Here is a 12,503-nt window from a genome sequence, read left to right as displayed (position 1 = left end):
GATTCAGGATGGCTTTTGGTTTATCATTTGTACCCTTCATTGTAATTTTTTTTTGGTCGGACTGCCAGATGTAATTCACACTAAGTGTATCAACGAATTATTTGTTCTATCCTTCATGTTCTTGTTACCATGTTACCCTCCCACGGATGAAGCTTAAGATGGTAGCTAAACAGACTGGACATTAGTCAACTAACAAAAACCAAAGAATCAGCAAAATATTAACATGCACGAAGAAACGTTATGAGATTGCCTACACTGCAAGAGTTTATTCTGGTACATGATCTCAGATAACATGAAGGATATGAAAAACTAAGTAGCTGATATGGCGATGTGCAAACTGCAAGCATGCAGAAACACAAATCTAGGTGACAGTTTTACCAGGTGAAAAGTGAGTGCAAGAAAATCCACTCAAGTTTAAAATAGCAGGAGCTACAATATGTCATGAATTAAATGAAATGCCTAAAGTAAATTAAGAATAGGAATTACAACTAAGAGCGCATACCTTTTTTTTGCAAGAGTAAGCCAAAGATTAGCCAGCGGTAATAACTGAGCTTTCAAGTGAAGCCAATAGCAAACAGATATTTTGCAGAGCAAAGCTTCCTTTTCAAAGCCTCAGGGATTGACTATTTGATCCAATGTTCAAGAAATCGCTAATCGTTAACTTATCGGTCAACCTCAAAATGGAGATGCGTCACTTATCGGCCGATTAATCGATTTTATCGGTCGGTCATTTATCGGCTTATATTTTTTGCAAATCCTAATTTTTGGCACTAAATTTTCTATAATATGCTATGTAAAAATAATATTGGATCATTGACTAGAAGTATTACCTTAATTCCTTGCATCTGAATCAATAAAAATGGAAAATTTGAGCTAATGCACAGTTTTACAAGACTATAGGACTCGGCCAAAATATCGGCTGTCAGGCCGAAAATCGATCGAAAATCTTATCGGTTACCACCCGATTCACGATAAATCGGTATCTCGGCCGATATTTTGAACAGTGATTTGATCACAATTTCGGGAGCGTAAGCAATTGAGATCCACAGGCATATAAGATGTTACGCTATATACCAACAGACCATCCTATACCGCAGCTTTCCGCTGAAACCAAAAGAAATCCAAAAGAGAGAACAGAAGAATCAGAAGCGGCCGGAATAAGATCAGGAACATTATTCTACTGTTACAACTCTAATAGTAACACATCAAGCATCTAATATCTAAAATGTAAGGAAATCTTTTTTGTTATACAATAATTCCATGCTCTGTATGACTCTAATGTCAAATCTGGAGGGAAAAAACTTACTTTTCAGTCTGTGGCAGGAAGAGACGACAAGGAATTGAAATGCTTCATCTTTAGTTTTGCACCACAGCTATGCATCCCACAAGGAGAATCAGATCCCATGCTCTCCATTATTATGCTAAAGGCTCATTGATGATGCAGATCAGGCTGAAATACGGGGAAGATGGATCGGGTTATGAAACAGCGTATGTGGTAGTTTTTCTGAGGCCACATACCGCACAATATCCACGTGCAGGCAAACACATCTCTGCCATGGGAATTTCTAGCTCGAAATCAGTGATGAAAGCCAGCAGAAGATGTACAAATTTTCTGAATCCAGCAATCAGTGGGTTCATATGTCAATTTCTTCTCACACATATTAAGGAGTGCATGGCAGTTTGCAACGGACAATGTCCTTTGCAACAAGGCAACCATAGGCTTTAGCACATAAATTCTGGAAGTACTTTTCTTCTAGTTGTTTTCCCATCTCCCCTACCCTTTCCTCATGAGAAGTGTATTCCCACTTTTGTTAATAAGGTACAACCAATACCAGCAGGGCTGTCTCATGATTCTCCAAGTAGTAACAGTACTGTCATAGGACTGTACTTGGCCAGATTAGACTTCAGATTCTGGGAGCATCAGTTCTCGTGGTGTTTGGTCCAAAAGGGTCCAATCAAGCTCAATACCTCTGCTCAAGTAGAAGCTAGCGACTGCGAATCAAATCATTCATAATCCTATGTAGTAGCTCTTCAAATCATTCATATCCTACCAGATGTGCAGTCTATCTTTATAAAAAAAAAGATGTGCAGGCTATGGACACTAACCATTCATTCCACTTACAAAGCTACAACTAGTGTATGTATAAATACAGGGGCTGGGAAGGAGGGAGACACCAACCAAGAGGGGGCTGCCATCAGCTGCTTGATACCAAGGGGAAAGAACATCCAGTAGCACATTTTGGTGCCTCTCCAGCCTGTGTTGATGGGCCGCAGTGCAATTGCAAAATCGACTGGTCTTCTCCGGTAATAAGTTTCTAGCCATCCCTCTAAACCTGCAACAACAAGCCTGCGATCAAGATTTCAATGTGTAGATTCCAGCAAGACGATGTTCAAGCATTGCTGAAATCTAATGATAAATGCTCATATTCTGATGCAATGAAACTTCTAATGCAACATCATTCAGCTCCGTGAAGTAAATGCTTAGATAGTTAGAATGCCATATGCAGGGAAGTTAAGAGCAGGCAAAGCTCTTACCTCACGAGCAGGGTGCAACCTGTTGAAGCAAGGCCAGCCTTGTCAGCAGAGACAGCATTGTGGGTGCCAGACCCAAGGACAGGGATCTACTACCCCAGGGGCTTTGAGTGGGTCATGGAGGATGTCCCAAAGAGCGCAGCATCATTCCAGCAGACATACTGGCACAGGAGTGGCGACACAGAAACAGCAACCTCTCCAATGTCGAACGACACCGCTGCTTCCTTTGATCATCCATTTGTGTGAAAGCTTGAGGCTTTGCACTGGAAGAATCACTGATAGCTGCAGTTGTACAAGCCACTACCAGTTGGCAGGTCCATACATCATATGATAGACCAGCTGCTCAGATTCCCAGTGCATAGGCACCGCACCGACCAACAGATAGGGACCAAACTCTGAATTTATCATCTCTATTGTTATCGGTTTCGTTGGTTCTACTAAAATAAAAGGTGCACCTGATTGTAATATTTTGCACAATTTGAGCTAACAGTTTTAATTTCCATGCTTACTGGAAACATGATCCTACTGATTATGATCTTCATTAAAATGATACAGATTTCAGTTTTGCTCCCATTCTGGGGAAGTGTGTAGGCCAGAATCGTGAGTTGTAACAGTGCTCGATATTGCATCTTCTACTCCGTTAGTCATTAGACTGTGTTTGACTAGGTACTTAACAAGAGTAATAAGAACAAAAAATTCTCAAGGTGGAGTCAACCAGGAGACGATTAATGGACATCATATTAACCAAATATGAAAACCACTTTCCAAGACAAAAAAAAAAAAACATGTATTATCATCTCGAACCCATTGCCGTGGATTATTCTCATTCTTATTACAAAGGAAATGTCTGAGTTAACCAAAATGCTTCCAAAGAACTTGCAGATAGATAATATAAACTACAATTAAGGGGACAATAGTAACATTGCTTGCCCCAGTTACATGATAGCACCTATATTATCCATAGGGACGAGATTTTTCAACAAGCCCTGACGAAACAATCTTTGGTGCTTCATCTCCTTCAGACTTTTTCTGAAATTCAATGCCCTGAAACTGGACCCTTGAAGATCGATATTGACAACCATAAGCGTTGCCAAAGCCCCATCCTAACCCGAGACCAACTCCGCATCCCCCACCTATTAACAAAGATAAATTTTAATTCAGCGCCAACCGCCAATTTGCTAAAGATAATTTACATATATATATATATATAGTGATTGGTAAGCTTAGTACCGAATCCCAAGCCAAACACGTTCAGAGGCATTCCTGTGGTAGAAAAGCGGAACAAAAACATGTTATTATCTTACCATGAATGAATGGATGTAGTGAATGAAATCACATAACAGGGAACAGCTACTTAGGTGTAATGAAACCATAACTCTCAAAGTAAGTCTATCCAGCAAAATTTCATCAAGACAAAAGCCAGTTACAAAAGTCAAAACCCCCTTTCAGCTGGGAATACACAATGTTATCGGCTGTATGGTTCTGGATCATATTCCCCATCAATATGGAACATAGAATTATACAAATTGAAGCTTGGATTCTTAACACAAAATCAGAAAAATAAAATAGTTAAATACTACTTTCTGGTTGATGATTTAGTTTGTCAGGACAGTATACAGATTAAATAAAATGCAGCGGCGCTACTATTCCCATATAACTTTGTGGCTCCGTATTTAACAAGAATATGTACTTTATCATCATATATTAGGATAATTAAGAGGAGTCATGTATAGGAAGCATCCATGTGATGTGGTATTTAAATATATTTTTTATATAAAAATGGTTATCTAGCTGAGAGATGTGGACCTGAAAATAGATGGATAAACAATTGTTTTCAACCTCAGAACAAAAATTATTTTCAACTGCTCTACGGCTCCAGCCCAGGAGGTCAAATGGTTCTAGATTTCGTTGTTTCTCGCAATTCTATGTACGCGGTAGGCGGTTATCCTCCTTTAAATGTAAAGAAGCTATATGTAATTTATAATCAGTTCTACAGTACAAAAACATGCTTCTATGGAAATCTGGCTTCATATAATTACTATTGAACGTTGGGCCGTTGCCACATGAATCAGGTAAACATAATTCCTTCTGTAGAGAGTGGGGCTGCCAAACAGATACCAATACAGCTCAATATACCAGCAAAAATCAAAAGCAATTCTTCCGAATATGCTTGAATCATCATACATAGAAAACAAAAACGTTTCCTAGTTCACGCCCCCGACGCCTACAACTTTCTTTTGCAGTGTAAAAAAATGCTCGCGAACAAAGGAAGCGAAAGAATGAATCATTCCGTACCTCCGAACCCCCATCCGACCCCGAATCCGCACCCGACGCCGAAGCCTGCAGCGATTTCAACAGACAGAGACGGCAAGATCAGGAAACCTAGAACGAAGCGAGCGCCAAATTGACGGCAGGATCCGCAAATTTAACGAATCCATCCGTGGTCGGCCGCTCACCGAGCCCAATCCCGGGACCGCTGAAGGTGGCGACCACCATCGGTGCCTTCTTGCTCCGCCGGTAGTGCTCTCGGGTGGATGAGACGAGGAGCCGAAGGGAAAGCAGCTTCGCTTCGATGGTCAGGCCCACACGCCGACGTCAGCGAGTTAGCGGGCTACGCCGGGTCGGGCCGAGCTTTGGGCTCCACGGCAATCTCACGGTGCTTCGAAAACCAAAATAAGTATCATTCCATAATTTTTTTTAAAGAAATTCTGAGAATGATACAAAAAAGAACTTAGGAGAATAGTTCATGGCATACAAAGATTATGAATCTAACATGCCATAAAATCGAAAATTTAAATTTGATTTATAGCTTCAGGAACTAAAAAGGAAAAAATGTGTTAAAAGTGCTTGCCGCAAAATTCATAACCTAATTTGAATTACTACAATTCACCACATAATTCTTTATTATCGAGCTCTTGTCTTTTAGAGTTATGGTGGGTGCATGCTTTACGTATATGCGCTAAAACTTATAGTAAGACTTTTTTTTCACAGCTAAAACTCTTAGTAAGACTTTTTTTTTCACAACTATTTCTAGTGATTTAGGGACTAAGAGTAATGGAAGCATTCCTCGTGGCAGCGACGGAACCAACTCGCCGTTTTATCCCCCTCACGCTCGTGGACTCATTCTCTGCCAATCGTTTGCATCAGGTGTCGTTTCAACCGACCCATTCATATTTCCCTTGTTTTCGTCGTAGATTCAGAGGTTCGATGGTCAAATCCGGCCATCCTAATGATGGATCTAGACATCTCGGTGATGGATATCTCCATTCCGAAAGCCCCCACTCAGGCGTGGGGTGGTTCCTGACTCTTCTGCAAGTCAAGGCGGAGGTTTGGTGACATCCTGCCTCTCCATCCATGTTATGGCTAGCTCATCACTGGTCTAGGTCAGGTGATCTAGGGCGTGCTAGGTTTTTGGCCCACTACTGGTTGTTGCCTGACGTCTCCATTTGGGTTCCTTCTCCCTTAGAGTGTTGTCATCAGGCTCCTAGAACAGCCATGTCCTCTCTGTGTTTGGATCTTTGGTGTTTTAGAGTCTCAGCTCAGATCCTTTTGATGCCTATCTCCTTCGATGTCATGTAGCACCGTCATGTAAATGATAGGATTATCACTTTATGTGTTCGATACCTATGTGTTTTCTTGGTCGGTGGTATGCCATGGTGGCAATCGGTCCTTTCCCACCCTACCCTGCCTTGACTCCTTGATTCGCTAGGTTGGAGTTGATTTCCACTGGACTAGAGTAGGAGGGAAATAAAATCTTTGTAAGATATCGATCATTGCTGGAGGCTACCACACCCTTGGGTGTTGTTTTCCTCCTTGGACGTGTTGCATGTTTCCCTCTCCTTCGCTAGAGCCTCATTTGTTTGAATCGACGCATATAAAGAAAATGGTGTTGCGTGTGTAAGATTCTAATAAGTTTCTTCGGAATTGAAATCGTTCTGCGTCTAAAGCCTCTTACTTGGATACTCGTCCGGCTAGTGCTTGTAGGTGCATGCCCTATGTATATTTTATGTCTTTAGTTATTTACCTCTCTCGCTTTATCTCGAGCTTGTATCCCCATTTTTCCTTGTTTTTTTATTTGCTATCTTGATCGTGGCCATTGAAGAGAAAGAAACCCACCACTAAGCTTGTACTGAATTTTCTCTTGTCTCTGACGAAATCTAGTTCGGCATTGAAAGATGGGAACCATGGATAAACGTTGTGAAGTACAATTGTAATTTTTTTATTAGGTTCCTTTTCGTACCTCGGCGATGGTGCCTTGATGGTGGAGGCGATGACATATCCTACTCCATCCGATCTAAATTAATTGACTCAACTTAGTTTAGATACGGACTAGATGCATATGTATCAATATGTATATAAAGTTGAGTCGAGGGGTATCTCTTCTTGTTATTTGTGTTTCTCTAGTTTTTTCCTACAATATGATGTATTTTCTTCAACCAAATTAATAATTGCAGCTAGTAACCAACTGCTCACCGACATACGGTCCCACATGGCTGCGAACGGGCGTACAGGTGGGGCCATTCATTCAGTGACTGTGTTCCATTGCCGTTGCCTCCCACGAAGCGGATAAGGTTTTCAAACGCACAAGCCTGCGCCAATCCAGTCCGTCCAATCACTCCTCATCACGCATCGGACGGCTGTAACCTTCCCTACGCCGCGTCATAGTCCCCCGAGCCGACGCCGCTCGCTCTCGCAACCTCACCCATTTCACCACCACCGTCGGCAAACCCTTATCCCCCAAAACCCCGCCAACGGCGATGTCTGCCACCGCCATCCGCATCCGCTCCGGCGACCTCCTCGCGTTCCCCGCCTCCGCCAGGCGGGCCGTGGCTGCCGCCTCGGTCGTCTCGTTCCGGACGAGGGCGCCGGCGGCGGGGCGCGTGGCGGTCAGGGTCGTCGCCGCGGCCGAGGGCGCGGGGGCGGAGGCGGAGGCGGAAGGAAAGCCCAAGCCGAAGAAGAGGGCGGCCAGCGGCATCATGAAGCCCAAGCCGATTTCGCCGGAGCTCAGAGAGTTCGTCGGAGGCGCGGCCGAGCTGCCCAGGACCGAGGCGCTCAAGATCATCTGGGCGCACATCAAGGGGAACAATCTCCAGGTAAAACCCGCTCCCCCCGTCGCCCCTCCGCGCATCCGTGCAGTATGCTAGTTTTGTGGTTGCGACTTCGACGGGTTTGGTTTTGCCGCGCGTACTGCATTGGTTAACTGTATGCTTCATGGCTGCGGTTTTTGTGGCTGTATTTTTTCAGCTTGTGGATAGAGGTGTTTTGATTTATTTTATCTGCTGGTTATGTGGCCTCTGAATTTGATTGTCAATTGTGTGTTGATGCTTGTTCTTTCCTGATATGAGGCAGAAGTAATGTTGTCTATGGTCAAGACTGAATAATAGGTGGAATTTGGTGAGGGCGTGTGTTGAACAACTGCCCACCCATGCTTCTATGTTGCCACGGGCCCAGATTTCAAGCCAGCGCTGGCAGGAATGCCAGTGTATTTAGCTGTCTTGTTTGATTCAGGCATGAATGTACAAGCCCTGAACTTGGGATGTAGCTCGTTGTCGCGGATACATCGTTGGCCAGTGCCCTTGTCTAACCGCGTAGGATCAACCTGACAGTGATATGCACATCTGCTGAACATAATGAGTGGCCAGGGTTTAAACTCTGAAATGTCCGTAATCCTGGTAATTTCGAAATTATTTAGGTTTCATCAGCAAGTTGATGATTCTTGACTGAAGTTCTAAATTAAATTTGAACTTTTCCCCAAATTTTGAGGTGCAAATATTTTTTTGTACCGGCTTAAATCGCTGGAACTTTCAGTGAAATTTTGATGTAATTGTAAACCCTGGCAGCAGTTTGGAAATAGCAAAAGTATGGGCTATAAAGAACTGCAAAGGTGCACTCTGATATGTATGTGAACTACAGAGCTGAACTCTTCTCTATCATATTTTACATAAAAACTGCTAAGGATTACAGAGTGCACAAATCACATCCAGTGCATGGGAAATAGCCATGGTCCACATGAAGTCTAATATTTTTAAATATGCACCTGCAGAACATCAGTTTTCTGTGCACAATTACATAACATATTAAATATAATAAATGTCCGACATGAGGATTTTGCACATGTTAGACCGTTGAGATGTGGCACCCTGCCCAGCTCGATTCCCAGATAGCCATGCACTACAGCACTAGCACCTTGCGCATAAGTAGCTCAGTTGCAGACAGCATGCTTACCAGATACATGGCACATTGGCCAGCTCAGCAATTAGCTTCAAGTGACTGAGCCATTCGATTGTACCGGAATATTTATGACCATGCCATTTCTTACTCTTAGTAATACAGAAATTTGAGGCAGCCATTGCTTTGGAAACTAGTCATAATAAAAAGGATTGTAATACCATACAGATTCTATAGCAGTACATCGACACTTTTTATAGTGTGTACCACCTCTCTAATATAAGCTTAAACTTGAAGGGTTCAATCTCCCAGTTTCAGTGTTTGTTTGAATCACTATAACTGCACATGCATATGGTTGCCCCATACCTGCTCGGACCACAATCAAATAGCTGTTTGCTGTTAGCTTTAGGTTCTAGCATGGCCATCATTATCTTTTATAATTGTATGGCCTACATAAAAAAACTCAGACCTAATTGCCAGTGCTATTCTACCTATTCATGTAATTTCCTGTTGCGCATGCATTCTGGAGGTGGACCTGCAACTGCAGGCCCAGGACCAGCCCAGTTGCAATCTCTTCAAGATTACAGAAGATCAATTTAAATCAGTCAAATTCATTCGCTCAATAAGCTGCCCAACAAAACCTTAAAGCTCAAAAGGTTGTGTGCCACGGCCAGGGAGAAACTCCGCTGTGCGTCGGAGGATGTGCCTCTTCACTATTATTTGCGCTTTTGACCAAGTTCCAGATTCTTCATTCATCGGTTCACCCATCCTGGATTCAGAAATACCCTATTTTTATCCAAGTGTTGTTTATGCATTAGTGGAATGATCATTGTGGGTTGAAGTTTAGTATATCTGCTTGTATACTACTAGCACCAGAACCAAGATTGAATTGTCTGCTGTCGAAGAAAATGTTTATAGTATTACCTCATAATATGTAGCCTATCCCAACTTGCTTGGGAAAAAGGCCTTGTTGTTGTTGTATTACCTCATAATATGATCACAACCTAGTTAATGATTATTTTTCTAGATCATCCTGTTGTTTTCATTGTTCAGTAAGGTACTGCAAGAACTAAGATAATTGTCTCCCACTAAAAAAAAGGGACTAAGATAATTGCCTCCCACTCAAAAAAGGGACTAGGATAATTGTTGCTTTCTTGTTTCTAGATAATGCATGCCTTGTTACATACCATATTCCTGTCATTATGCAGTGCAGCTCTTTTTGGCACAGAAAATGTCTGGCTTAACCTTGCAAATAATGCTTTCTGTTTCCAACTTCTCATCGAGCAAACGGTAAACTTATTCTTTATGTTTTTGCAACCAGGATCCTGCGAACAAGAAGATAATAGTCTGTGATGATAAACTGAAGAAGATATTTGGAGGACGTGACCGTGTTGGGTTTCTTGAAATCTCTGGGCTCCTCAATCCCCACTTCCAGAAATGATAGGATTTATGTAGATCTTGCTCTTTTTTGTATTAGCTAAGACCGTTGTGTTGGTATCTTTAGCGAACCTGGTATGAGAGTTCCATGATTGTTGACGAATGGTACATGTGTTCTCTGAGTGCATGTTAATCTAGTGTTTGCAGCAAATGTTTTGCTGGCTTTTGGCTCGTGATTAAATGTTTGTCCTTGATCATTTCTATTTACATCCTATTTGCGTACCATATTAGACCTGGATGGTGGATCATTATGTTCTCCCATTCTCTATATGATATTTGCAGTTTTCCAGATTGCAGCTGAAAGCCAAACACTCATCTATGATAATCAGGGCCTACAACAAAGAAAGGTATGATTCATTCGCTTTGGATTACTAATCATTGCGCTACTGAACTGTCGGCTAGCAGCGGTGATCTATGATTACCGCTGAAACTGTGAGTTTAGCAGGATAGGATACTGAACATTTCTTGGTACGAGCTGCTAATTCAGATCAAGAAAGAGCTCCGTGCTTTCAGGTCGACATGAACCGTGCTGTCAGTCTCAAGTTGGTTGATACCTTTGACGATACCGTTTGGTGCAGGGGCTCCTTCCTTGGTCACCTCATTCTAGGCATGTGGATGGCTGGCAACACGAATGCGAGACACCTGTGCAGAATCGTTGGCCGTGCTTGGACAGGTGAGCTACTGCACATGACTAGAGCTGATGGTTCCCAACAGCTCCCATGGCACTGGTGTCAAATCCTGCTTACGGAGGGTACTGACTACTCAGGCTCGCTGTTTTGTCAAGGGTAGATGACCACTCTACCTTTCTCAGGCTCGTGCACCTCTTCAGATAGACAACTCACCTGATGAACAAGCCTCCCTCCCATAGTACGTTCCATGTCCTGTCATCACACCAAACAAAATTTGGGACATGATTTGGGAAAAAGGCGTGTTACCTCATATGTTGGAGGGTTATTCTTGGGGACTTGATAGTTCTCCAACTTCGTGCTCCATCAAGTTTTACATCATTTGATTTACATCGTGATTCGTGCTAGTTATGAGTTGCAATCTAAGTTGTAACTGAAATTTGATAACATCATCTAATTGAGAAATCGACTGAAAAATAGTCACACCTTTATTCTAGCAATTTACTTGTGCTCAAATGATTAGCAGCTGGGTGATGGGTGATGGGTGAACGAATAATGAATGCACCTAGATAGATTATGTGATGACTCCCCTTAGCTCACTTTATCTAAACAAACAGAGTGTGTAATAGACCAGAATAATCCTTTTCTTTTGCCGACGCATAAATTAATTAGTGCGTAGATTAGCGGAGGCAGAGCACATGTCGGCCGTGGTCGCGTACTCGCGTAGGAGTTGAATAAAGTTGGTAGTAGCCTTTTTTGCTTTTAATACCAGTGGCCGTTGAGAAAGGCTGGTTATGAATTCGTGTTATTTTGTGTTTGGGCCTTAGTAACGCATGTATACTATGTACTCAACACATCGGAGCCGGTTCCTCTTCAACCTTCATACAAGGGTTGATTGGATAAATGTCACTTCAATTCTTGCATACGTTAATGCATGCCATGGAGTGATAATTTCGTCCTGGACAAAATGCAGTATGAACAAAAACGAGCCCCAATGGGTGAAGTTGTCTCTATAGACATATGCGAGAATTGGAGTGGCAATTCTGGAAGTTTGATTATTGTACTAATGACATATTTCAAAATCACATTATTTAGGGATCCGAGGTGACATTTATATAATTAACCTTGATACAATCAGGGATCCAAGGTAGCGAGTTGAGTTACCTTGACTCGGCTATCGACCATAACGTGTGTGAAAACACAATCTTGGCTCGACTCATGTGGCATTCTATTCGATTTGCATAACTCAGCTATACAAGTGAATAGCAATATGCATGAAGGAGAGTGCATCTTGCTAGAGCATGTCCACTAGGAGCTCTAAATCGCTTGCTGACGTGATTCCGGAACCTGCCAAGTGAGAGTTTAGATAGTTCACGTGGCACTCCCTATACGAAATCCACATCATCGTTAGCCCAATAAAAGCACCGACGAGCCCTAACCGAATCTTGTGCGAATGGAGGCTATCAGGGGACGCCAGTGACACAAGCAACAAAACTCCATGTAGGAAGATTCCTGCAGACCCACGCGTCAGCCTCACTCTCTCTCCTCCCACCTACCACTCTCTCATTTTAATTCTTCACTTTATCGAAGCTACTACTTTCTCTAACTGCCAGTGCTACCTATTCTAGTTAACCGGTGTGAAGTCTAACTGATGGACGGTATTGCTATCGACGGCATACCATTACGTAGCTACATGTCCGTTACAGCTAGCATTTGGAGGTCACTGAATGCTCTTTCCTA

General features: G+C 42.6%; 3 protein-coding genes across 3 annotated transcripts; 2 read left to right on the top strand and 1 right to left on the bottom strand.

Annotated features, from left to right (window-relative positions):
- The first annotated feature begins 2,194 nt into the window (after nucleotides 1–2,194).
- On the top strand, nucleotides 2,195–3,074 carry LOC124658370. Its single transcript, XM_047196719.1, has 2 exons — nucleotides 2,195–2,304; nucleotides 2,508–3,074. Exons 1-2 carry the CDS (start codon nucleotides 2,264–2,266, stop codon nucleotides 2,776–2,778), a joined length of 312 nt encoding a protein of 103 aa, XP_047052675.1. The 5' UTR covers nucleotides 2,195–2,263; the 3' UTR covers nucleotides 2,779–3,074.
- Nucleotides 3,075–3,314: 240 nt separating this feature from the next.
- Nucleotides 3,315–5,123, bottom strand: LOC124653205 (protein TRIGALACTOSYLDIACYLGLYCEROL 5, chloroplastic-like). The gene is made up of 4 exons (XM_047192273.1): nucleotides 4,989–5,123; nucleotides 4,828–4,872; nucleotides 3,763–3,795; nucleotides 3,315–3,665 (listed from the first exon to the last, which is right to left on the bottom strand). The coding sequence occupies exons 1-4, from the start codon at nucleotides 5,026–5,028 to the stop codon at nucleotides 3,487–3,489; spliced, it is 297 nt and encodes a 98-aa protein (XP_047048229.1). The 5' UTR covers nucleotides 5,029–5,123; the 3' UTR covers nucleotides 3,315–3,486.
- Nucleotides 5,124–7,289: 2,166 nt separating this feature from the next.
- Nucleotides 7,290–10,318, top strand: LOC124656127 (protein TRI1-like). The gene is made up of 2 exons (XM_047194929.1): nucleotides 7,290–7,625; nucleotides 10,022–10,318. Exons 1-2 carry the CDS (start codon nucleotides 7,290–7,292, stop codon nucleotides 10,139–10,141), a joined length of 456 nt encoding a protein of 151 aa, XP_047050885.1. The 3' UTR covers nucleotides 10,142–10,318.
- Nucleotides 10,319–12,503: the final 2,185 nt, after the last annotated feature.

This window comes from Lolium rigidum, chromosome 5 (genome assembly GCF_022539505.1).
Source record: "Lolium rigidum isolate FL_2022 chromosome 5, APGP_CSIRO_Lrig_0.1, whole genome shotgun sequence".
Taxonomy (NCBI): Eukaryota; Viridiplantae; Streptophyta; class Magnoliopsida; order Poales; family Poaceae; genus Lolium; species Lolium rigidum.
This window is presented reverse-complemented; position numbering and strand designations above follow the sequence as displayed.